Here is a 25,823-nt window from a genome sequence, read left to right as displayed (position 1 = left end):
GGAAAGAAATAATAAATCTTAAAAAAAGAAAAAAGTGATCCTTTAAAACAGGTCAATATTCCTCTTCTTAAAGGGCCAAGTGATAAATATTTTAGGCTTTGTAGGCTATAGGGGCCCTATCACAACTATTCAATTTTGCCATCATAGCACAAAAGCAATCAAAGGCAATAAGCAAACAAATGGGCATCACCGTGTTCCAATAAAACTTTATTTACAAAAACAGGCAGGAAGCTGGATTTGGTCCATGGGCTGGGCCATAGTTGGTCAACCCATTTTAAAGCAAACATCAAATCATGTCACTCCTCTACTCAAAACCCTCCAACTATTTCTAATCTAACCTAGAATAAACAACAAAGCCCTAGAAACATCCTATGAGAGCCTATATGATCTGCTACCTCCCCGAACTCATCTTCTACAAGAGGTCCCTCTCTCACTTCACTCCAGCCACATAACTGGACTCCTTACTATCCATCCAACTTCTCAGGTTCAAAGCAACATCACGGCCTTTGCCCTTGTTCCAATGCTAAGAACACATGTCTCAAAGAGGACTAGTTCACTCATTTCTCCCAAGCTCTGTTCAAATGTCATCTTGTAGGAAAGGCTCCACACATATTAGCAAACGTACCCCCATTCTATATTACCATGTCCTTAACACTGCTTTATTTTTCTTCACAGCATTCATCATCATCATTTATAATATTATATATTTGCTTATCAGCTGACTGAATTTCTCCTGCCACAAGAATATAAGCTAGACACAGACTTTGTTTCATTCATATCCCCAGTACCTAGAATAGTGCTTGACATACAGGTGATATTTAATAAACATTTTCTGAATAAATAATGAAAAGATTACTATTGTTCTTGTATTGAGTGCTGCTGTCATTTGCTTACAGCAGGAATTCAAAATCTGAAGTTAATATGTACTTTTGTGGATTCATGAGCTCTCTGAAAATTAAGTGAAATGTTAGATATGTGCATGCCTGCCTTATTTTGTAAGAGGGCCCTCAGCTTTCTTCAGATTATCAAAAGGGTAGTAGTCAAAAAATCTCTAAGAACCACTGTTCTAGACTAGAGAACACTACTTAAAGTTCTCTCTCCAGTCTATATATTTCAACTAGCCACATTTTAACCTACAAGCAGCTGATTCAAAGCGGGTAGGAAAGAGGCACTCCTAGGGAAGAACATAAAGTCAACAGGGTTTGAAATTAGCCTTAACAAACCTGAACAAGTGTGGTCTGTACTTTCCAGAAAGCCCTGCAAAGAGTACTCCACTTACAAACCCGATGCCACGTGCCTGAGGCTTACACAGACAAGCGAGAAAAAACAAACAACAAAAACAAAAACAAAAACAAAAAAACAGACTCAAGTCCTCCCATAACTGGGGTACCCACAGGCAATCCCAAATCAGGGAAGCAGTGACCCCTCAAGACCCCTTTATCCAGACTCTGCAATAAAATTAAAACAATAGATTCGTTATCCTTATTGTTTCCCTCTGTTGTTCATTTGTCAAGAATCAAGATTAATCACTGTAATTCATGAAATTTATACTCAAACTCATTGCAATTCCAAACAACAAGGTTGACATTTTAAGCAGTTTTATCAGGTTGTGCATCAGCTCATGAAGGATATGTTTTCCTCTGTGTTTACCATTCAGTAATGTTTTGTCCGGTGTTGGTCCCACCTCCAGAATTGCTTCAGTCAGGATTAACTTCTGGTGAAGTTGTTTGTTGCGAGTTTTAAACTCCTTTAGCTCCCTTTGCAGCTCCACAATTTGGTCCTGGAGCTGGGCCACCATCTCCTGGGTGGCAGGGAGGTGATACACACTTCCTAATGACCGGGATGGTTTTATTAGGATTGGCAAACGGGATTTCTTAGTATCCTGAAAACACACACACATACAACAATGAATATATTTCCTTTGGTTGCACAGTGAACATTCTTATGTAAATCTTATAAAACAGGATTTGAACTGGCTGCCAGATTTCTGGTTCCTATAATGGCATTGTTTATCCCCCAGCCTACAGAGTAGGCATCTTGGCAGGTCCCTTCATTGATTGACAACTGCCAAGCTACTTCTCCTCATTATCCTATTGGCCCTGGCCCAGCTGACTCTCTGGCCATTCCAGGTGCTTAATATATAGCAATCCTTTCTCCAACACAATCTTCTAGGAAACATTTTCTTGCTCTGTATCTATTTCCTGATATTCCTACCCATTCCTCAATCTAAGCCAGGGGTTTTTAACTAGGGGTTCACAGACCCCCAAGGGGTCCATGAAAGCTTTCAGAGAGTCTGTGAGCTTGAATTTAAAAAAATCAACGCTATTAGATGTCCAACATGATATGTGTGTTGCCTTATCAAATACTACACCACAGTTTAATATTCTTATTCAAGATAAACAAGTCTGAACATTGATATGTCTTTAAAAACTAAAATTTTACTTTAACTTTCCTATATTTTTGATGTATTAAATTATTTAATGTATTAAAAAAGAAGCATATATGTATAGCATTTATATCATGTTTTTTATTTAAGTAACTATATTTCAATATATTTCCTTTGTAATTTTATTTTTTGCATTTAAAAACATTCTTGTGGTGATGTGTTGTGTGGGTGTAAAATATTTATTAAGTAATACACAGTCTAGTGTGGACTTAGTATAATTTTCACTTTGATGTACCATATTCTGAATGCAGTGGATAACTGCCTGCAAAAAGGTTGGTAAGGATGGCTAGAGATGGTTTTATAACGCTATGGGAAAACTTGAATTTGTAAGTGTTTGCCAAAAATGAACATTTGAACAGATGTTGAACTGTGTTAGGTTATCAGGTGTTGAAATTATGGGAAAGTTATAAAACATAATTTTGAATAATCCTAAAATTTAATTTAAAGACATGCCAATGTTGAATGTCATAAAACTATCTGCCACTACATTCTGAGAAGGGGTCCATGGTTTTCACCTGACTGCAAAGCAAATCTGCCTCCCACCTCTGCTAATCCTCAGAACCATCCCTTACTAAAGTCTTCAGTGGCTACTAGGTCATTAAACCTAACTGGTACTTCCCAGGCTCAGAATGCTCTATTTGTCTATGTCATACATCTTAATTTGTTGTGGCTCACAGGACAAAGTTGATTCAAAGTCAAGTGAGAGGAGCAGATATAGCTAAAGTGGTTGAGCACCTTAAGAGGCCACTCATCTCAGGGCCGTGGCATATACGGTCTCCTTTACCTAGAATTCTCTTTTTTGCCCATGCTCACTTTCCCAACTAACTCCAAATCTCTTATTAGAACTCAGCTGAAATGTGACTTCCTCAAGAAAATGGTCCTTGATTACCAAGACCAGGACAAATCTTCTTGTTATACACATTCACGTACCCTATGATTCTTCTCAGAGAATATTAGTACCATTATAATTAAATGCCTGTACAATTACTTGTTCATTATCTATCTTCCACACCAGCCTGTAAGTTCTAGAGTTCAGGGAGTTTACTATATATTCACAGTTTCCAGCACAAGGATTAGCACATAGCAGGTGTGCAACAACTATTTGTTGAATGAACATACAAACAATAACTTAAGAGACCAAATGGAAGTTCATTTCACGTGGGGAATTGTCAAATATATTCAAAAGCTGAGAAGAGGGACCTGAATTTAGAATATATAAAGAACTATTGCAACTATATATTTTGAAAACAAATAATCCAATTAAAACACGGGCAAAGGACCTGAACAGACATTTTTCCAAAGAAGAAGTATGAATGGCCAATAAGCACATGAAAAGATGCTTAGCATCATTAGCTAGGGAAAAGCAAATCAAACCACAATGAAATACTACTTCACACCCACTAGGATGGCTAGAATCAAAAGGACAGTTAATAATAGTGTTGGCGAAGATATGGAGAAATTGGAGCCTTCATATATTTCTGGCAGAAATGTAAAACTGTGCAGCCATTTTGGAAACCGGTCCTGCAGTTCCTCAAATGATTTAACAGTAACATTTAACCCAGCAATCCCACTCCTACCTAAGAGAAATGAAAATGTATGGCCACACAAAATCTTGTACACAAATGTTTACAGCAACATTATTCACAATAGTTAAAAGGTGGAAAGTACCCAAATGTTCATCAACTGATAAACAGATAAATAAAATGAGGTATATTCATGCAATGGAGTATTATTCAGCAATAAAAAGAAATGAAGTACCGATACATGCTACAGCATGCTAAATGAAAGAAGCTAGACATAAAAGACCACATATTATATAATTCCATTTATATGAAATATGCATAGTAGACAGATCTATAGAAACAGAAAGCATGTTAATGGATGACAAGTGGGAATTGGGAAGAAGGGTGTGAATGAGAAGTAACTGCTAATGGGTACAGGGTTTCTTTTCAGAAGAACAAAATGTTCTGAAACTGACTATAGTAATGGTTGTGCAACTTTGTGACTATACTAAAAAATCCTAAATTGTATACTTTAAATGAGTGAATTATTATATATGAACTGTACCTCAATAAAGTTATTGTTATAAAGAAAAAGAAAGAAAAAAGCAGAGAAGGAGACTGAGAAGGAAATAGGAAATATCTGGGACCCAGGAAATGATGAAATCTCAAGAAGGAAAGATGAGTAAAGATCCCTCTTTGCATGTTCTAGAATACAAAATGTTTCCAAGCACATTCTCCCATAATCCTCAGCTAAACTCTGCACACCTAGAGCTTACAACATAATAGAAATTATCGCTCTTATTTTCTAAAAGAAACCAATATGTTAAATAACTAATTCAATGCCACACAATAAGATTATAGGGGCACACCTCAAACTAGTTCTTCAGGCTCCAATTAAGAAAAGCTGAGACACTTTCTGCTCTGAAATTCTGGGACGACAGGGGAACAGGTTCAAGGACAAGAACAGCTTGAGGTGGTGAATGGTGAAAAGGACCACTTGGGACGAGATAGGGGCCTCACCGAAGAAGATTGCAAAACAACAGTCATTTATTTACTTGGTCCTCAGTCTCTACCTTTCTTTCTTTATTCTTGGATCCAAATCAGTGTGTCATATGGCAACAGAAAAGACATCTGCAAGTGTACAAATGCCAAAGTCAATTTCAGGATGGAAGACAGCCGTCAGTCAGGCTAATGCCGGTTCTAAAATAACACCATGCAAAATGCTGCCTTAGGGACAACACTGAACAGAATCTCACCTACCACTTCATTAAAGATGCCATAAAAGAACTTCTAATGCGGGAGGGGAAGGGAGCAGGAACTCACATACAATGAGCACCTACCACGTAGAAAGTTCTGCAGCAGGCACACGTCACACATCATTTTATTTCATCGTCATTCCAGCTTCGCTTTCTAGGTCACACTGATCCCATTCCAGACACTGAGAAAGGTCAGGTTAGTTACTCAAAAACTCACAGCAGGTAAGGAGCCAGGCCGGATGCAAACACAGTCATACCTGTAAAGTCAATTCTCCTGCTTCTGTAACTTAACAATCAGAGGTATATCCCATCTCCTCATCTCACCCTTAGGCTTCAATAATATTCCTTTTAACTGGATACCAGAATTCTGGCTTAAGCCCTAGGATTACTGATTCTTTCCCCAACCAAAGACCACAAAGGAAGTCATTAAATGTTATTCTGCTTTGCATAGACTAAAAGCCATGTTGGTGATACAAGGACTCCTCCCTTACTGAAAATGGTAGGTTTATAGTATTCCTGTCTGCTTCTAAAGTCCAACTTCAGTTTGTATTCCAACTATTCCATTTACCAGCCGAGTCACCCTGGACAATTCTATAAAGTCTTCAGAACCTCCATTTCTTCATGTGTAAATACAGATAGTACCCATCTAATTCATACAATTGTTAAGAAGATTAAATTAGATAATATATGTTTAGAGCGTCTATCCTGGCAATGCCTGGCACACAGACCAAATGCTTTAAAAAAATAATTCCTTTCTTTTGAAGCCATAAGCAGAGGATTATTCAAAATAAAAAGGAAAATTTTTAACATTTTTGGGGAAAATTAAATTCATTTAATTATATTATTTTCCTGAACATAGAATAACATTCCCCATATAAATAGGGGGAAAACAATTAATTTCTTAATACACAGGTACACAGTAAAGGAGCTGGGGCAAATGACAGCATTCTTATTCTAGCCAAATTGCACAAATTTGCACCACAAGTACCATTAATATGATGGCAGCGTCTTTTTTTTTTTTTCCCCTCTACTGATATCTTTAGAAAACCCTTTCCTAGAAATTACAGTTTTGGTGCAAAATTTAAAACAATCAAAAGCAATTTTGCTAATGATATATCTAACTCTCTTTTGTATGCACAAAGGCAGTAATTTTGTGGTCAGAAAATAAACTTAGCTCTCCATTCAGATGCTTGGAAGCAGTGTGTACAGTTGAATTCTCAGACACAAAATACCCATCAGAACAAGAATATCAACAGTATCATTGAAACTCTATCAGAAACATGACCTATTTCCCTCTCTACCAGAACACTCACATCTCCTTGCTTTGGGTATTCTCAAACCCAACCCCTCTTCCCAGAAAGATATTAATAAAAGGTCCAATCAAACACTGCCAAGAGATTCTGACTTTTAGCAATCTGGAATATTTGACAGTATCTGAGAAGAAGCTTAAAAACAGCACCCTTGACTGAAGCAAAATCAACATGCAGACATTCATCCAATAAAATCAAACCCTACTGCTTCCTGACACCATGGGCTGGAAGGCAGCTTGACACAAGGAATGGGTGTGGCTGTGGAGTCTAGCACAGTGAGGGCCCCAGCTCAGTCCCTTTACTGCTGGGTGGCCGTGGGTATCTCACTTGGATTCTAGCTTCCACATCTCCAAATGGCATTGTAAGGGTAAGAGAAAGTAAACAAAGCCCTCAGACAGTCAGTACCTCTCAGACACAAAGTCTGCACCAAGTAAAACCTAGGTGTTCAACCCTACCCTCAAGTCAGGTTACTTTGACTTTTTAAAAAACCTGCAAAATAAATGTCTATCAGTAGGTAAACAATTGTATGAATTTGGACACACTCCCACAAGGGAATCTTATGCAGCCATGACAAGAAAAGATGTCCTTGATACATAAAATGAAAGAAAAAGTTGCAGACATGTATAAACATGATGTCATTTTCATCAGGAAAAGAGAGAAATTTAATGATATATAGATAAATGAGATAGGAAAAGGTTAGAAAGGAGAGACAGAAGGGAGGAGGGAAATATCTGTAAAATTTTGGGGAAAGCTAGGAAGAATACAAACCTCCAGGTGGAGGGGATGGATAAATGCAAGCAGAGAGACACACTGGGAATTTCCCTTATTCACATCAATCAAAGAAAGCAGGCAGATTAGAGGTGTTTTTTGTTTTTGTTGTTGTTGGTTTGATTTTGTTTAAAATATGTATGTTTTTATACCTACAAATCTTTAAACATGTCTTTAAACATACACACACACATATATACCATATATAAAGATGGAAAAACTTACTTTCTCAGTCCCACTCCCACTTGGGAAAGGAAAGGGAGTGACCTGTCGCCCCGGCATTCTGTGCACGTTCTCAGGCTGATGCTCAGTGTAGAATATGGCTTGTGTCGGTCTCTCTTCCCAAGCCTCTCTTACTCCATCATGTTTGACTCTAAGAGTGTTGCCCTCCATGGCCATGGTCTGCACAGAAGCATCTTTCAGCTCCACCTTGGACACTTCACCCACCTTTTCTGGCTGGATTCCCCAAGGCAACTTCAGCTCATCATATGACTTGGGTAATGAGTTGGTTTGGACAAAATGTCTGAGTTCACCTCTTAGCTGAATGGCCATTTGCTTAAGTGTCTTCTCAGTTTTACCATCAAAGTATTTTCCAGAAACTTCATGCTCTGTCAAGCATATTCGTTCCAGAAGCAGTTCACGTAGCACTTTCAGAAGGTCTGGCCTATTTTCACAAAAAAGAAAGGGAGTGAGAAAGCTAGGCTTCTGGATACAGACTTATTCCCTGCCAGTTTCCCAAGTTCTCCCCACCAACCCTTCTCCAGATTTTGTCTCAATTAAATACAGTGATCACCTGCCATGTGCCAAAAAGCATGTCAAGTATTTTATCCCATGTAACTTCACAACAATCATGTAAGGTAGGTACTACTATGCTTATCTGAGGGCTAAGAAGGTACATGGTACAAAGCAAGTGAGTGGGCCCCATGAGTATATAAATGCAGGCTGGGCCTAGTAGGAGCATTCAGGGGTCACAAAGTGTTTATGACAATTGCCAAGTTCCCTCCCTTTCCACATCCAGGAGCAAGTACAGCTTGTGAATGAATGTGGCCAACCTGACTGGTCCATCAGTGACATTCTGCTCCATCCTGGAGCACAATCATATTCAAAAATAGATGCTAAATGAAAGATGCTTATAAACAGGCATAATAGAAATAAGAGAGCACTGACTTTGAGGTAAGACAAAAATGACTTCAAATTCTAACTCTGTGATTTTATAAAAGGAAGAGAAGAAGTCTTCCTCCACAGGGCAGCTGTAAGGATTAAATGAGATAGTATATGAGTAACAAATGCTTTGCACCCCCCTCACTGCACACTCTTAGTCTACCTCCGATTTCCACTGTAGCTGCTTGGACAGTTTCCATAGACACTAAAACCTTAAGTATACATTATATCTCTCTGTTGCCATTTTATCTCCGAGCTCTTTGAGTCAACTGCCAGGTAGCATGGGAGTGCAAATTAGTTTATACCATTGGAGGTAGAGAGCTGGTGGCAAACTGCCCCAGTCTCCCATCCTTTGGAGAGATAACACTAAGGCATAGTCTATACAGTCCCTCACAGTACAAAATAGGATTGAGCTCCAGCTGCCCATAGCAGTAGCCAGATCAATAACGTACCCTACTGGATTTTTCTCCATTCCTATCTTACTTTTTCTGATCTTTCAATCCTTCTGCTCTCTGGTGTCATATCCCACATAAACTACTTGTGCCCAAGTCTTTGTCTCAGGCTCTGCTTTCTGGGAAACACACACTAAGCCAGGATGTCAAGCACCTGATATGGTGCCCAGGATGGAGCAGTTCAAGAAGAGTAAGAATCACTTGTTGGGTGTGTTCCTTGGGCTGGGCTCTGTAGTGGATACTGGGGATACCAAACTGCCCACAAGGACTTGGAATTGTGTCAAAGATAGAAACGTAATAAATCACTACCCCACATAGCTCTAGTAAAGGGAAACACAGGCACCATGGAAGTTTGGGAAGGTTATGGAACAAATATCCCAGAGTATTCAGAATGGAGGTGGCAGGGAGAATGACAGGAAGAGGCTTCTAGAGGCAATGAGGGGCCAGCCAGGGGAAAGGATGTTGGAACATTCTAAGCATGGGAAAACAACATGAAGAGCGGTAAGACACAGTGTGGAGAATAAGGAAGTACAGCTAGGAGGTAAGATAGAGATGAAGTCAAGAAGAGTCTTACAAGCCATGTGAAGGAAAGGAGAGCTGCTAAAAGGCTCTGTACAATTGAGTGCCACAGTCACACACATGCTCTGAAAAGATGACTCTGGCTCTTGTGTAGAGAATGAATGGAGAGATTTCCTATCAAAATGGTGGTTGAGAAGACACACAAGAGCCACTCCCACCCGCTCTAATCTCATATGACTGCAAAAAATGCACAACAAAAAATATTTTAAAATGGGAACTTAAAATCAAGACAAAATTATCCAAGGATCAGAGGCAGAGGAGGAAACCCATACTTGTGAGAAAGGGCTAAAATGGAGGGTGGAGGGTGGGTAACGGGAAGCAGGGCATTTGCAGAAAATAGTGGGGTCCAGAAATTCAACTTCCATAGTAGGAGAGGGACCATATGAACTTCATGATAGTAACCCTCTCCTTCCCTGCTCAGAATCTATGATATTTGCCCATAGAGAAAGCAGGAAGGAAAGGCACATGTTACAGAACTGGGCAGTCTATGCTGGTGTAAAAACTACTAGTTCAGTTTCTAGAATAGTCATTTCCCTCTACGGTAAAATCTCTGAGCCCTAAAGTAAGAACTTAAGGGGCCCAAGCTGAGGTAACTTACAAAGCCACCATTCAGGGAGGAATAAAGGGGGGAGGTATGGGCAATGCACGGTCACTAACATAGACAAACAGGAACTTTTAAACAAATGCTGCCAGTTTGGAAGACAATCAACAAATGGGAGAATTCACACCCAAGAAAAAAGAAACAATAAAGCAACCTGAAAATGATTTTAGAATAAGTATGTTTAAGTCATCCAAAAAATAAGGGAGGAAAGCAGATTCATAAAAAAAGAAGAGGAAGTTATGAAATTCAGATGGGAAATTATGGCAAAAGGGACTAGAGGAGAGCAAGCACAGAGGGAGAGACCAGTTAGAAGGCTGTTGCAATCTTATAGGGGGAAGAAAATGCAGGTTTAGATGAGGCAGTGGCAGCCAGTAGAGAGAAGGGGACAAAACAGGCCCTCATCAATGTTAGTTCTTTTATTCTTCTCCTGTCAGTTTCTTGTGTCTGTCTTATTTCAAGAAACCTTGTAATATAGTCAGAATGGGTTTTACCAACTCCTTTAATATATGCTGACCTTCTTCCTTCATATCTTTGCTACCACAGTTCCACTTGAAACCTTTTGGAACCTCCCTATTTATATACTCGCTACCACTTTGTATATTTGTACCCTTGTTTTATCTTTCCCACAGAGCCCTATGAGGGAAGGGATAAACCTTATTCATATCTGGATCCTTAACATCGAACTTAAGGGCAGAATCAATTAAACTGAAATTAAACAGCTAAGGTACACTGGAATAGGATAAAAAATAAAAGTATGGAAACCAAAATTTAAATGTATAATGCATTTTTCACTTCTAATATGGAATCATTTAGACTATACAAACCATCTTAAACTATATTAAACACAGACTTAAAGAGATTTCTGGTATTTCAAGCATTAGGATATGCTAACTAAATTTTCCTTTCCTCTCCTTCCCTTAATACAGATTAAAAATAATGACAATTGTTATTCAGCTAGCCAAAGGGGCATCATTATTCATCACCAAACAACACACAATAAAACCTAGAAAAAAACTTTACAAATGGGTAGTAAAAAGTAGTGAAAGTGGCCATAATAATATAGTAAAATAGTAGCTGTGTTAAATAGAACATTTCAAGTCTTACTATGCTAGAGATCTGAAGAGCAGATTCATTAAGCTGTCACCATAACCAGGACCTTTTAAACGGTTCAGTCCAAGGGTTTTGTCAAAGATCCAAACATTGTTTATATAACCTTCCTGAGCATTTCTGCCATGTAGAAGGCATAAGGGGAAAGGAACTGACATTTACTAAGCACTTACAATGTGCCAGATCTTTTAAGCACAGTAAGTACATTTAATCCTCGCGATAAGACTGAGATAGGGAATACTATTAACCCCAGTTTGTAGATGACAAAACCAGAATCATAAAGATTCGATATTCCCCCAGGAAAACAGCAGAAGAAAGATTGGAACCCAGACATTCTTAACTCCAAAGAAAGTACTGTATTACATTTCTAAACTACCTTCTACTATAATGTTAAGCTTTTAATCATTTGTGCATTCATTCAAATATTTATTGAGAAACTCTTTGCCTTTATGGAGCTTACATTTTATCAAAGAGAAGACAACAAGACAGAAAGGCATTCATACATGGATACATAACTAAATAAGACAATCTAAAGTAGTGCTAAATACTATGATTTTAAAAAGAAAAGAGAAAGAAGTCCTGGGACAAAGTGTAGAGATACTGGGATTTCCTTTAGTTACAGTGATCAGAAAAGACTGCAGAGTTGAGAACTAGCTGAGAATTCAGTCACATATATATCTAGGAAAAGAAAATGCAGGTAGGGAAATTGCAAAGGCCCTGAGGTGAGAACAAGACTGGATGATAGGACCAGTGTAGCTGGAGTCCACCGAACAAGAGTGGCAGGCAAAGAAGATTGAGAAAAGGGTAGATAGAGGCCAGGTCAAGAAGTTCTGATTTTACTCTAAGGGCGATAGAAATCCACTGAAGGCATAGAAGGAGCATGATCTGATTCAAGTTTTTAAAAGATCAGTTAGACTGCTCTGTGGACAATAGACTGTAGAGGGGTAGAAATGGAAGCAGGGTGACCAGTTAGGAAGCTGTGCTGTGGGAGGAGTCCAAGAGAGAGGTGAGGCAGCTTGGACTAAGAAAGTAGTAGTGGAGGTGTGAAGTAGTTGAATTAGGGATTTATTTTGGAGGTAGAGTCACCAGGACTTGTTGATGGATATGGAGATTAAGGAAATGTATGAAAAAAGGGTTAACTCCTAGACTTTTGGCCATAGTAACTATGTAGATAGTAGTATCAATAACTGGCATGTGAAGAATAGGGGAGAAGCAGATTGGAACAGGGAGTTGAGTTTTGGACAGATTAATTTTGAGGTTGGCCAGGTGGAGATGTCAAGTAGACAGCTGACTGTATGATCTGGAGAGAGGTCTGGGTCATATGTATAAACTGGAAAGTCACTTAGCATACTATAAAGTCATGGAAGACTGAAGAGATAGAGAAAAGAAAGGGGCTGAGAACATGGCTCTGGGACACCCCAAATTTCATGACTGGCAAAGGAAAAGGAGCAGCAAAGGAGGCTGACAGAAACTAGTGAGGTAGATGGAAAACAGGGAGAGGGTGGGGAACAGAAGGCAAGAAAGAAAGAGAATGACCAGGAGCTGCTGAAAGGCTGAGACACTGATTAGTCCAACAGTAGGAAAGAGAGAGTTTGTGGGTTCAGAGCTGGCAGCACTGGTAGGAAAAATGAGTCATTGGAGTTTGACTCCTGTTTTCTCAGTGAAGTATAGAGTAAGGTCATTTAGCCAGGGAGGGACAGGAGTAGGAAAAATAAAAGAAGTTACAAAACAGTCTTGTGCTGGATGATGCTAAATGCCCATTTTGCAGTTAGTGATACTAAATTTAAAATAGGGAATGCCCTATGAAAATATGTAAGATGAATATGAGCCAAGGTCTTAAGGAAGGATTGAGATTCAACAGTTGAAAAGGGGTTAACTAGGCCTGGGGAAGTGGGCAATAGGACTGTTGGTTCAGAAGAAGCAGCATGTGCAAAAGCCCAGAAACAAGAGGACACATGGCCCATTCTGTCCACTCAAAAGGCAGTGTGGCCAAAGGACAAAAAGCAAGGCAAGAATGGTGTGAGTGGAGCTGAAGGAGAAGGTCTCCAGATCACTCAAGGCCTAGGAAGCCATATTAAAGATTTTGATCATAAGAAAAGAGGAGAGAGTCTCTGAAGGGCTTTAAGGAGAAGGATGATATAATCACATTTTCAAACAATCACTCTGGAAGCAGTGTGAAAAACAGTTTGGAAGGGGCAAGGGTGTCTGCAGGAGACTGGTTAGGAGGATGCTGCAGTGACCCAGGAGAAATCTGATGGAAGCTAGGACTGGGGAGAGGGCAACAGGGAAAGTGAGAAGCAGAAATATTTAAGTTATGTAGGAGCTAGAATGTTCAGGTCTTAGAGGCACCCTAAATTTGGAAGGTGAAGGAAAGGAAAAAAAGGCGAAAGGAGAGAATCAAAGGACTCTGGGTTTCTAGCTATAACCCCCACAGTTCCTCTATCGTATGGAACTTACCTTCAAAAGCACTTGTGATGTCTTCTCTCCTGTTTAAACACACTGATGCTCTTCAGCTATTTCTCTCCTGACCTTTTTGGGCCCCCTTTGGATTCCTTTCCAGCCCTGGTAGTACCCTATCTGCCCTCTTTCTCTAAGAGTATTCTAACCATGCCCAGAAAAGCAGACTCAGATTTCCTCGGAGTTGTCCTCTCTACTTCTGTTAGTTGGAGCTCAAGAATATATTAGCCTTTTTTTTCAATTCTTAATTATATAATCCCCAAGGGCTCCCCCTTCTAGGTTTTTACAATTTTGAACTATCAAATTTCGCACCTAATACTAATTTCACAACCTGAAAAATATAGAAGGTAAAATCCTAAACCATGTACTTTTGGGAGTGAGAGCCAAATGATCCAGAGGTACATGGAGAGGGCTGGGATCACACACATGATGAACACATGAGAGAGAAGGGGTGGCTCAACCCATTCTTCACAGGCCAGGTTAGACCTTGTTCTTACTCTTTTCATTTCACCCTCAAGGAAAGAATTGCCCTGGTTGGTCAAGCACAAGACAACTAATTAGGTTAACGTAGCCAATGGAAAGTTGTTTCCTTACTCTAGCCTAGTGAATGGCTGAACTGAAACAGATTTACTCCTGGGGACTAGATAATCTGCTAGCTTCATACGCCCTAGGGTAGATGGCTAGAGGTAGGAAGAGTTCAAAGGCTGAGAGAAAATCTGAGGCCTAAGTTGAATCATCCTACCCAGCTCTATTATAGCCCTGCATTGGGTTATCAGACACTGGCTTAGCAATGAAGACAGAAGATCAATCACTGGCTGGCTATAGTACCTTGCATATACCATGAATCTTACCTAAGGTTAGTAGGGAAGGGTAGGAAAAATTGGCAGGACAGAATTTAGGCAATAATATCATTAAAACCCCACTTAATAACAACCTGGATCTACCACTCCCACACTTCCCCAATCCCCATTTTACAAATGAGGAAATTAAATTACAGATATATGCTACAAGTTCTTTTTTTTTTTTAAAGATTTTATTTTATTTATTTCTCTCCCCTTCCCCGCCTACCCCCCCAATTGTCTGCTGTGTCCATTTGCTGTGTGTTCTTCTGTGCCTGCTTGCATTATCAGGTGGCACTGGGAAACTGCACCTCTTTTTTGTTGCATTATCTTGCTGCATCAGCTCTCTGTGTGTGTGGCACCACTCCTGGGCGGGCTGCGCTTTCTTCACACGGGGCTGCTCTCCTTGCGGGGCGTACACCTTGCGCATGGGACACCCATACACGGGGGTGCCCCTGCGTGGTACGGCACTCCTTGCATACGGCAACACTGTGTGTGGGCCAGCTTACCACACGGGTCAGGAGGTCCTGGGGATCAAACCTTGGACCCTCCATATGGTAGATGGACACTCTATCAGTTGAGCCACGTCCGCTTCCCCACAAGTTCTTAATAGCATAGTCAGACTAGAGTCTAGGTCTGTTTGACTTCAAAATGCTGTTTTTTCTAGTATACCCAAAATACCTACCAAATGGGGTAGAGGGATTCCCTAGGTAAAAAACTGTCATTTCCCTGCGCAATCAGAAACCTCATTTTATTCGAAGGGGGAAAAATTTTTTAAGACTCCCCCAGAACATTCTCCAATGGCTCGACCACTTATTAGCTATGGGAATGTCACCTCCCCAGGTGTCAGCTCCCATATTTATTAAAACTGAGACATCAGCAACAGCAGCATGCAAAGCAGGTATGAGGTAAAATGAGATTGAGCATGTGAAGTGGCCAGCACAAGTCCTGGCACTGGAGCATGTGCACCACAAGCAGGTGCAGACTGGACAGGCCTTCAGCAGGCCCCAGCCAGGATGACGCTGCTCTCATGAGGTTCAGGGGGGGCACAGAGACCAAGCATAGGGCATCAGATCTGGACTAGCATACGGAAGCCTTGATTAAAACTAGAACTGGCCAATGGCCAGGAAGACTATGGAACAGATACCTATGAGTGGGGCTAGGCAGGGAGGGAACAGACAGCTCAACAGCAGAGGTCACAAGTTGGCCTGCAGGGTTTTAGCCCACACAGTGCTTTCTTTAAAAATGCAATTAGGGAAGCAGATTTGGCTTATCTGATAAAGCATCTGCCTACCATATGGGAGGTCCAGCGTTCAAACCCAGGGCCTCCTGATCCATGTGGTGAGCTGACCCAAGTGCAGTACTGAGGCATGCAAGAAGTTCCGGGCCATGCAGGGGTGTCCCCACATTGTGAGCCCCATGCACAATGACTGCGCCCAGCAAAGAGAGCCACCCCATGCACAAAAAAGTGCAGCCTGCCCAGGAGTGGCACTGCACACACAGAGAGGTGACACAGCAAGATGACGCAACAAAAAAGAGACACAGATTCCTGGTGCCACTGACAAGAATGCAAGTGGATACAGAAGAACACGCAGTGAGTGGACACAGAAAGCATACAACAGGGGGGCGGGAAGGAAGGGGAGAGAAATAAATAAAAAAGAAATCCTTTTAAGAAATCTTTTTTTAAAAATGCAATTAGATCTAAATTTTTAAAATCAAGAGATTTAGAATACAAATTTGGGGCTTCTACTCAAACACTGGAGTTGGAACTAAAAAGCTCCCACCTGCTTGAAAGGAATACATATACCTCAATTCGCCATACACCCATCAGAGCCCATTTTACTTTTCCCTGGCTCACTTCACCCATGTACATTCCTACACAGTCCTTAGAGAGGCAGTTGCATTTTTTAACTGTCATATTTGATGTGATTCTGATTAGGGAATCATCCATTTCTCAAGCTACAACTGTACTCATGTAACTCCCCATTATAATAAACCAGAATATGTTTATTCTGATCCCCTACAAGGACTCATGTTAGAACAATGCTAGACAGAAACCAGGGACCAGGGACCAGGGAGGAGTTGGTCTTGCTGAGAAAAGCAGAATGCATCAATCCTTTTCTTAGCTGAAGAAATGTCTTAGCTCAGTCTAATAAAGATACAAGAAAAACTAGAGTTCCTGGCTCTTGCCAAAAGTCCTGAGCAGTCTTTAACAGCTCCATTTTTTTCTTCTACACCAGAAAAGAAATGAAAAATGTATTGATCACACACCATATGCCAGCCATTTTTATAAACATTATTTTTCTTAATCTTCACAACAGCCCTAAGAAGTGGTCAGAGAAACTGAGACACTGAGAGATGGAGGTATAACTCTTTGTGACTCCAAAGCCTAAGCAGCTGTTATGACAGTCTAGAAAGAATGTGAAGGTAAAAAGTGGGGGGAGGGGGAAAATGGAGGGAGGATGGATTGATTAAATATACAAATGTACCAAGTGTTTCTCTTTTTTTGTTTTAAGGAAAATAACTTGTAGTATTTCCTCACATAGGAATGATTCTCAGCAGATATAATGAGAAAAGAATTTGCATTTAAGATCAACATAAAACAGCAGAGTCACAACTACATGGTATGTTTTAAGCTGCGTCAGAAATAAGATTTCAGTAGGGCTGATTCCTCTCTCCGACAGCCAGACATCCCTTTCTGAGGCTCCCAGGAATAATTCTCAAGGAAAACCTTCTTTCTCCTCTCCACCAGATATCCCTTTCTGAGGCTTCAGGGAATAATTCTCAAGGAAAGCCTTCTTTCTCCTCTCCACAATGGGCTTGCATGAGGCTTTGTTGAAGTCTCCTTCCAGCCACTACCATGTAGCCTATTTACTTAATTTCATGACTAGCAAGATTATTTCCAGGCCATTTCAGGAGCACTTTTGGGTAAATTACACAGCTCCAGTATCTAAATTCATTTAGCAAAATGAGTTTGTTCTCCCCTCAAACTAGACACAAATGTCTAGGCCCCATGTCTACCTGGATTCTAGTAACAAGGTGGCCTTCTCATTGAAGAAGGGGGCGAGCAGGTTCATGAGTTCACTTTCTTCTTGACTCTGGTCTCCAGGGTAGCCAGGTTTGTGGGCTCCATCATAGTCTAAAATATTGGAATCCATGTGCCATAAATATCCATTTTTGCAGCCCTCTTTGGAATAGTCTTCCACAATCTACAAATAAAAGTATTTGGTCAAACAATGGTATATGGTGGAAGGGAAGGGAATACATGGAAGGGATCAAAAGGATGATAATGAAGCGTGAATAAGAGAGCATAAGTGAGCCAGAGACACAGAGCCAGAGACAAAAAGACAAAGAAAATGAATGAGGGAGGGGGAAGTGAGAGGGGCACAGGCACAAAGTCTATACACTCTAACTTTAGGGTAGGGAAGTATTCTGGAAAAAAGAAAAAGATGTGTACATCACTTCACCTTACCCTCAGTTTCTTCATCTATGAAGTGGGGAAAGTAATGTCCACTTCCTGAGGTGGTTACGAGAACAAAATGAGATGAATGGCTCATGTTAAGTGCCTGGAACCATGTACTATAGGTGCACACTGGATGTGAATTCCCCCACTCCATGGTCTACTCCTTGTAAGTTCTTCTTAAGAAAGGTACCAAACCCATGTCATTAAAAATGCTTTATTTGGACATTATATATATCCTGCAGTTTAGCCTCCTTATATATGAGAAAGAAGATGAACTCTTTACAGGCACATACTAATTAACATGACTTTGATTTGTCTCATTAGGACGGTGGAGAGTCCCTAATTTCCACAAATATGTTATTTATGTATTTACCTTCTTGGGTCACTAAGGGTCTCAGAGGAGTGACACCAAGGATGCAACTAGTTAAAGCCAGTGCTGGGCATGTCTTAAGGTGTTGCAATTAACCTTCTTTTCCCCCTTTCCAAAGCTGTAAATTTCTTATACCAGTCTATAAATAACTCCTCTTGACTTCATTACTGCTGGTGATATATACACTAGCCATCACACAGCTCTCTCCACACTTGTAAAATGATTAAGATTTTTAAATGGAAGACAAGACCCACACAAATGAGCTGTTATTTATAGGGTCTTGTTTGCAACCAATCTAGTTATTAAATCCATAAATAAGCAATATCCAAAGAAGGAAAAGTCCAGAATATAACAATAAAAATAATAATTGCTATCATTTTCCTGAGCATTTATTACATGTCTTTTTATTTAAATCACACAATCCTAACAAGGATGTATTATTATCCTCACTGATGGGAAACAGGCATAACGGTTAAGCAACCTGCCCAAGGTCACAGAGACAGTAGTAGCAAAGCAAGTCTCAATATCAGATCTCTGAAGCTCCCACTTTTAATTGCTTAGCTCTCCAAAACTATCTACTTTTTAATGGTTTCCTATTCATAACTCCACAAACTTAAACAACTTTAAAAACCACTTACATCAAAATTGAAACAGACTCTTTCTCCCCCCATATCCCAATCTTTACAATTCATTCGACCCTGGACAATGTTTGCTCCAGATGTTTACTATCAGTGTAACCGGAGGAGGGTTCTATGGGAATGGGAGTTCAGTGACTGAGCTAGTACTCTTGTCTTTGGACTGCTGTGGACTTCCATTTCAAATGCAGTGTAAAGAGCCAGTGTGGAACTGATCTCCCCTTCTCAGGGATCCTGGTCCTCTGTAACCTCCTGCTCTGGAACCTAGCTCAATGTCATCCAGGCATTTGCAGTCCAAGGACAAAGCTTCTTGTCCAGTTCTTCACTGATGTATTCTTTGATCTGGGTATATCATCTCCCCTCAGAGTCCTCAATTTCTAACGCATAAAATAAATGGTCCAAGTTAAACATCCAATACATGTTATTTTCCTATTACCACCCTGTTTTAATTTGCTCCATAGCAGTTATCACAATTTGCAACCATATGTTTGCTTTCATGTTTCATGACTGGCTCTCTTACTGCCTTTGTAACTTCTGAGAAGGAAGAACCTAGTCTCTTTGCTTTCTACTGGCAAAGAGCAGGCACTCAATATGGGCAGAATAAACAGAAAACCCATCACATCAGATTGGAAGACTGGCCTGAGCTTGGAGTGGGATGAATGGAATAAGTAATTAACTGCCATGTTCCTACCTCGTTACTCTGCTGCAAATGCTGGCCACCCAGGAAATGACTCTGGTCATCCTCTCCAATTTTGATCATGTCCTCGTTGTCCTTGCTAGTCAGAAGCTACATGGAGCATGGAATGGTGTAAAAATGCAACACAAAAGAGTGTGCAGCATGAATACTGAATGAAAAAATCAGCGATGTCTCTTTTTTTTTTAATGCAAAACAAACAAAAAGAGGGAGCAACGAACACCAAAGCCATGAAATAAAAATTAACCTAAGTTAGAGTTGTTAATATTAGAAAATGACACACAGCTGCCTGGGATAAGGCATAATTTAAGGACAAATTCCCCAAGAAATAACCAAAGCCATTGCTCTTACCCTTGCATGGCCTTCCCTAAACTGTTTTAAATTGAATATGTTGTGCCACTGCTATTCCTGCCTTTGCTAAATTCACTTTCAGATTATATAAAAGTAACAAGATTTGGGAAAATAGCTACTGATGGAATTGAAAATATCAAAGAGCTAGAAAGCAATAAGTAAAATTTATGGTGTACTCAATTAATGATTGTTTCTCCTATTTAGCACAGGGCATAAACCTCTTTTCTGACTGTCACACATCTGAGATGCACAGTGCCAACAAAAATGTCATTTTGTTGATAAAAGTCCTCATCTCTAATGAGTACAGTATCAAGCTTGTCTGATGATAACTTTGGGAAATGAAGGATAGTTATTTATAACTATAAAAATTTATTGTGTATAAATTCACAATAGCTTGAAAGAAGCTAAGTCCCAAAACTTCTGTATTCTTCATTCTACAGAATGGAGAATACAAAGTTTTCAAAAGAGCAGGAACACAACTCTCTGAAAGAGTGAAATTCTGGTCTTGGACTGCCTGGATTAATGAAATGAAAAATGAGAAAAAGTAGCCATACCCAAGAGGGGTGAGATCTGAGTCAGTCAAAGCTGTTTCAAAAACATACCAATGGGGACGAGAAAGACACGGGCCTCTCTTTTCTCCCAGAAAAACAGCTAGAGGACAGGCTGAAATTGCCTGGAAAATGATCTTCCAGGGTTTAGTACCCAGGCAAAGGCTAGATATGGCCCAGAAGAGAGAGGGACAAAGGAGGGGAATCAGATGGAAAACCTGTCAAACTAAGAATCAAAGAGCAGCAGTAACACACTGCTTCCCACCACTAAATCCCTATGAAAGAGAAAGAAATTGAGCATCTAAATAAACTACCATCCTAATCAGATGCCTAGACATCAGCAAAAAACAAAAACAAAACAAAACAAAACGAGCCACACTAAAAGAATTGAAGACATTGCCCAAGAAAAGGAATATATGAAAGCCCCAGAAGAGATACAGGATTTGAGGGAATTAATGAGATGCACACAAACTTCCAAAATCAAATTAATGAGTTGAAGGACAATAAGGCTAAAGAGACATCGAGAAGACACTGAGCAAGCACAAACAATAATCTGAAATCCTCAACAGAAAAGTAACACAGCTTATGGGAATGAGAGACATAAGAGGAGAAATAAAAAACACATTAGAGGGAAGTGGATGTGGCTCAGTCAGTTGGGCTCCTGCCGACCACATGGGAGGTCCCAGGTTCAGTTCCCAGTGCCTCCTAAAGAAGCTGAGAAAGAGAGTGAGCTGACACAGTAAACTGAAGCAACAAGATGATGCAAAGAAGAGACACAATGAGAAACACAACAAGCAGGGAGTGGAGGCAGCTCAAGCAATTGGGTGCTTCCCTCCCACATATGGTTCCAGGTCCAAGGTATGGTTCCAGATGCCTCCTAAAAAAAAGAAGAAAAGCAGACATAGAGAGCAGAGAGTGAGCTCAAACAACAAGGAATAAATAAAATAAATCTTTAAAAAACATAACACCTTAGAGGCATATACCAGCAGACTCAAAATGATAGAAGAAAGAATAAGTAATAATGAAGACAGAACAGCTAAAATTGAAGAGAAAATAATGGCAAAAATTGAGCAGGGGCTCAGGGAGTTGGATGACAACGTGAAAGGTAACAACATATGTGTCATGGGAGTTCCAAAAGAAGAAAAGGGAAAAGGGACAGAAAGAGTATTTGAGGAAATAATAGATGAAAATTTCCCAACTCTCATGGAAGAAATGAACCTATATGTCCGAGATGCACACCATACCCCAATCACAATAAACCCAAATAGACCAACTCAAAGACACAACCTACTCAGAATATCAAATGAAAAAGATAAAGAAAAAATACTGAGAATAGCAAGAGAGAAGCAAAGCATCACATACAAGGGATGCTCAGTAAGACTTAGCTCAGATTTCTCATTAGAAACCACGGTGACAGGAAAACAGCAGCATGATACAATTAGGATTATGAAGAGAAAAACTGCCAGCTGAGACTTCTTCATCTAGCAAAACTGTCCTTCAAATATGAAGATGAGTATAAAATATTCACAAACAAACAGAAACTAAGAGAGTTCATTAAAAAGAATTCACCAGGAAATATTAAAGGAAGCCTCAGCACCTGAAAGAAAAAGACAGGAGAGAGAGGCTTGGAGGAGAGTATAGAAGAAAGAATAGCCAGAAAAGATAACCAAAAGAGTAAGAAGATGAAAATACGATATGACATATGAAAACCAAAGAACAGAGTGGTGGAATAATGCAGTTACAATAACATCAATGAATGTGAATGGGTCAAACTCCACAATCAAAAGATACAGGCTGAAAGAATGGATAAAGAGCCATCCATATGCTGCTTACAAGAGACTCACTTTAGACCCAGGGACAGAAATAGGCTGAAAGTGAAAGTTAGAAAAAGATATTCCATGCAAATAGTAACCAAAAAAGAGTAGGGGTAGCTACACTAATATCAGACAAAATAGATTTTAAATGCAAAAAAGCCATTAAGAGATACAGAAGACCATTATATATTAATAAAAAGGACAATCCACCAGGAAAATGTAATAGTCATAAATATCCATGTACCTAACCAAGATGCCCCAAAATACATGAGACAAACTCTGACAAAACTGAAGGGAGAAAAAGACATCTCTACAATAATCATTGGAGACTTCAACAAACTATTCACATCATTAGATAGAAAAATTAGACAAAAGATCAACAAGGAAACAATATGATAAATGAGTTGGACCTAAAAGACATATACAAAATGTTGCAGACATACACAGTACTCAGCAGGTTATACATTCTTCACAAAGGCCAATGGATCTTTCTCTAGGATAGACCAAAAGATAGGGCACAATGCAGCTCTCAATAGATATACAATGACTGAAATAATACAAAGGACCTTCTAAGATCATAATGGAATAAAACTGGAAATCAATAATAGGAAAACAGTAAATTTGTGAATGTGTGGAGGCTAAACAACACATTTCTAGATAATCAGTGGGTCAATGAAGAAATTGCAATCAGTAAATATATTAAGACAAATGAAAACAAGAACACAACTTATCAAAACTTATGGGATACAGTGAAGACAGTCTTGAGAGGGAAATTTATAGCCCTAAATGCCTACGTTAAAAAAGAAGAAAGAGCTAAACTCAAAGATTTAGCTGAACAACTAGAGAAACTACAAAAAGAACAGCAAACCAATCCCAAAGTAAGCAGAAGGGAAGAAAAAATGAAGATTACAGCAGAAATAAATGAAATTGAGAACAAAAAAAAAAAAAAAAAATAGAGAATATCAAAAAACCAAAAGCTAGTTCTTTGAGAAGATCAATAAAATTGACAAACCTATAGCTAGACAAAGACAAAAGAGAGAAGATGAAAATAAATACAATCAGAAATGAAAGGGGGGGGAGGGGAGTTACAACTGACCCCACTGAAATAAAAAGGATCATAAGAGGATATTATGAGAAACTGTATGCCAACAACTAGACAACCTAGATGAAATTGGACAAATTCCTAGAAATGCACAAACAACCTGCATGGACGCTACAAGAAATACAATAACTTAACAAACCAATCAGATTTAAAGAGACTGAATCCATGAACAGAAATCTCCCAACAATGAAAAGTCCAGAACCACATGGCTTCACAGGTGAATTCTACCAAATATTTTGAAAAGAATGAACACAAATCCTGTTAAAATTCTTCCCAAAAATTGAAGAGGAGGGAAAATTATCCAACACATTTTATGAAGCCAACATCACCTTAAATTCAAAGCTAGATAAAGACATTACAAGAAAAAGAAAATTACAGACTAATCTCTCTAATGAACATAGATGCAAAAATTCTCAACAAAATACTTACAAATCGAATCCAACAGCATATCAAAAGACTTATACAACATGACTAAGTGGGATTTATTCCTCTTATGCAAGAATGGCTCAACATAAGAAAATCGATCAGTATAATACATCACACTAACAAACTGATGGGGAATAAACCACATGATCATTTCAATCAATGCAGAAAAGGCATTCAACAAAATCTAGCATCCTTTTTTGATTAAAAAAAAAATGCTTCAAAAGATAGGAATAAAAAGAAAATTAATATGATAAAAGGTACATATGTAAAACCCATAGCCAATATCATACTCAATGGGGCAAGGTTGAAAGCTTTTCCTCGAAGATTGGGAATAAGACAAGGATGCCCACTATGACCATTGTTATTCAACATTGTACTAGGAGTTCCAGCTAGAGTAATTAGATAAGGAAAAGAAATTAAAGGTATCCGAATAGGAAAAGAGGAAGTAAAACACTCATTATTTGCAGATGACATGATCCTATATTTACAAAATTCTGAAATGTCTACAACAAAGCTACTTGACCTAATAAATGAGTTCAACAAAGTGGCAGGATAGAAGACCAGCACGCAAAAATCATTTAATGTTTTTGTACACTAGCATTGAACAATGTGAGGAGGAAATCAGGGAAAAAATTCTATTTATGATAACAACAAAAAGACTCAAATACCTAGGAATCAATTTAACCAAAGAAGTACAGGACCTATATGCAAAAAACTATGAAGCAATGCTAAAAGAAATCAATGAAGACCTAAACAAATGGAAAGACATTCCATGCTCACGGACTGGAAGACTAAGTATCATGAAGATGTCAATCCCACCCAAACTGATTTATAGATCAATGCAATACCAATCAAAATTCTAACAGCCTACTTTACAGAAATAGAAAAGGCAATTACCAAATTCATTTGAAAGGAAAAGTGCACCCTAATAGCCAAAAGCATTCTAAAAAACAAGAGTGACATGGGAGGAATTTCACTGCCTGACCTTGAAAAATACTGCAAAGCTACAGTGGTCAAAACAGCATGGTACTAGCATAGAGAGAGACACATAGATCAGTGGAATAAAATTTAGAGTCCAGAAATAAACTTTCACCTCTACAGTTAACTGGTTTTTGACAAACCTACCAAGTTCATGTTAATGGGACAAAACAGTCTCTTCAACAAGTGGTGCTGGCAGAACTGTATATCTATAACCAAAAGAATGAAAGAGGACCATATCTCACTCCCTATACAAGAATTAACTCAAAATGGACCAAAGACCTAAATCTAAAAGCCAGGACCATAAAACTACCAGAAGAAAATTCAGGGAAACATCTTACCTTGTGGTAGGTGGTGGTTTCTTGGACCTTACACCCAAAGCACATGCAACAAAGGAAAAAATAGGTAAATGGAACCTCCTCAAAACTAAACACATTTGCACTCACAGGAATTTGTCAAAAGGATGAAAAGGTAACTGACTCAACAGGAGAAAATATTGGGAAATCACATGTCCGATAAGGGTTTAATGTCCATGATCTATAAAGAGATGTTACAACTCAACAATAAAAAGACAAATGATTCAATTAAAAAGTGAGCAAAAATTTGAATGGATGCTTGTCCTAAAAAGAAATACAAATGGCAAAAAAACACACAAAAAAATGTTCAACATCACTAACAATTAGGGAAATGCAAATCAAAACTACAATGAGATATTGTTTCACATCTATTAGAATGGCCACTATTAAAAAGAGGAAGAAGGAAGAGGATGTGGCTCAAGTAACAGAGCTTCCGCCTACCATATGGGAGGAGCTGGGCTTGATCCCTAGGGCCTCCTGGTGAAAAAGAAGAGAAAGCGTGCCTGCGCAGCAAGCCGGTGCCAGCCTAAGTGCCCATATGGTCAGCCAGGGCCCACGCGAGTTCCTGCATGGTAAGCCAGTGCCCCGTGCAAGTGAATCACCCAGCA

At 39.3% G+C, this 25,823-nt stretch overlaps 1 protein-coding gene across 11 annotated transcripts in view; it reads right to left on the bottom strand.

Annotated features, from left to right (window-relative positions):
- Window positions 1-25,823, bottom strand: part of CDK5RAP2 (CDK5 regulatory subunit associated protein 2) — a 256,300-nt gene that overhangs the window by 58,368 nt on the left and 172,109 nt on the right. For 7 of the 11 annotated variants that reach the window (XM_058302477.2, XM_058302480.2, XM_071217029.1 and 4 more), the window contains 4 exons: window positions 19,638-19,733; window positions 17,500-17,687; window positions 7,508-7,946; window positions 1,651-1,882 (listed from right to left, as the gene is read on the bottom strand). In XM_058302477.2, coding sequence (XP_058158460.1) covers window positions 1,651-1,882; window positions 7,508-7,946; window positions 17,500-17,687; window positions 19,638-19,733 — 955 coding nt within the window. The remainder of the gene's footprint in view (window positions 1-1,650; window positions 1,883-7,507; window positions 7,947-17,499; window positions 17,688-19,637; window positions 19,734-25,823) is intronic. The other 4 variants (XM_058302481.2, XM_058302484.2, XM_058302486.2 and 1 more) reach the window with 1 other exon arrangement.

This window comes from Dasypus novemcinctus, chromosome 8 (assembly GCF_030445035.2).
Source record: "Dasypus novemcinctus isolate mDasNov1 chromosome 8, mDasNov1.1.hap2, whole genome shotgun sequence".
Lineage (NCBI taxonomy): Eukaryota > Metazoa > Chordata > Mammalia > Cingulata > Dasypodidae > Dasypus > Dasypus novemcinctus.
The sequence above is the reverse complement of the archived record's forward strand: the minus strand, read 5'-3'. Positions and strand labels throughout refer to the sequence as shown.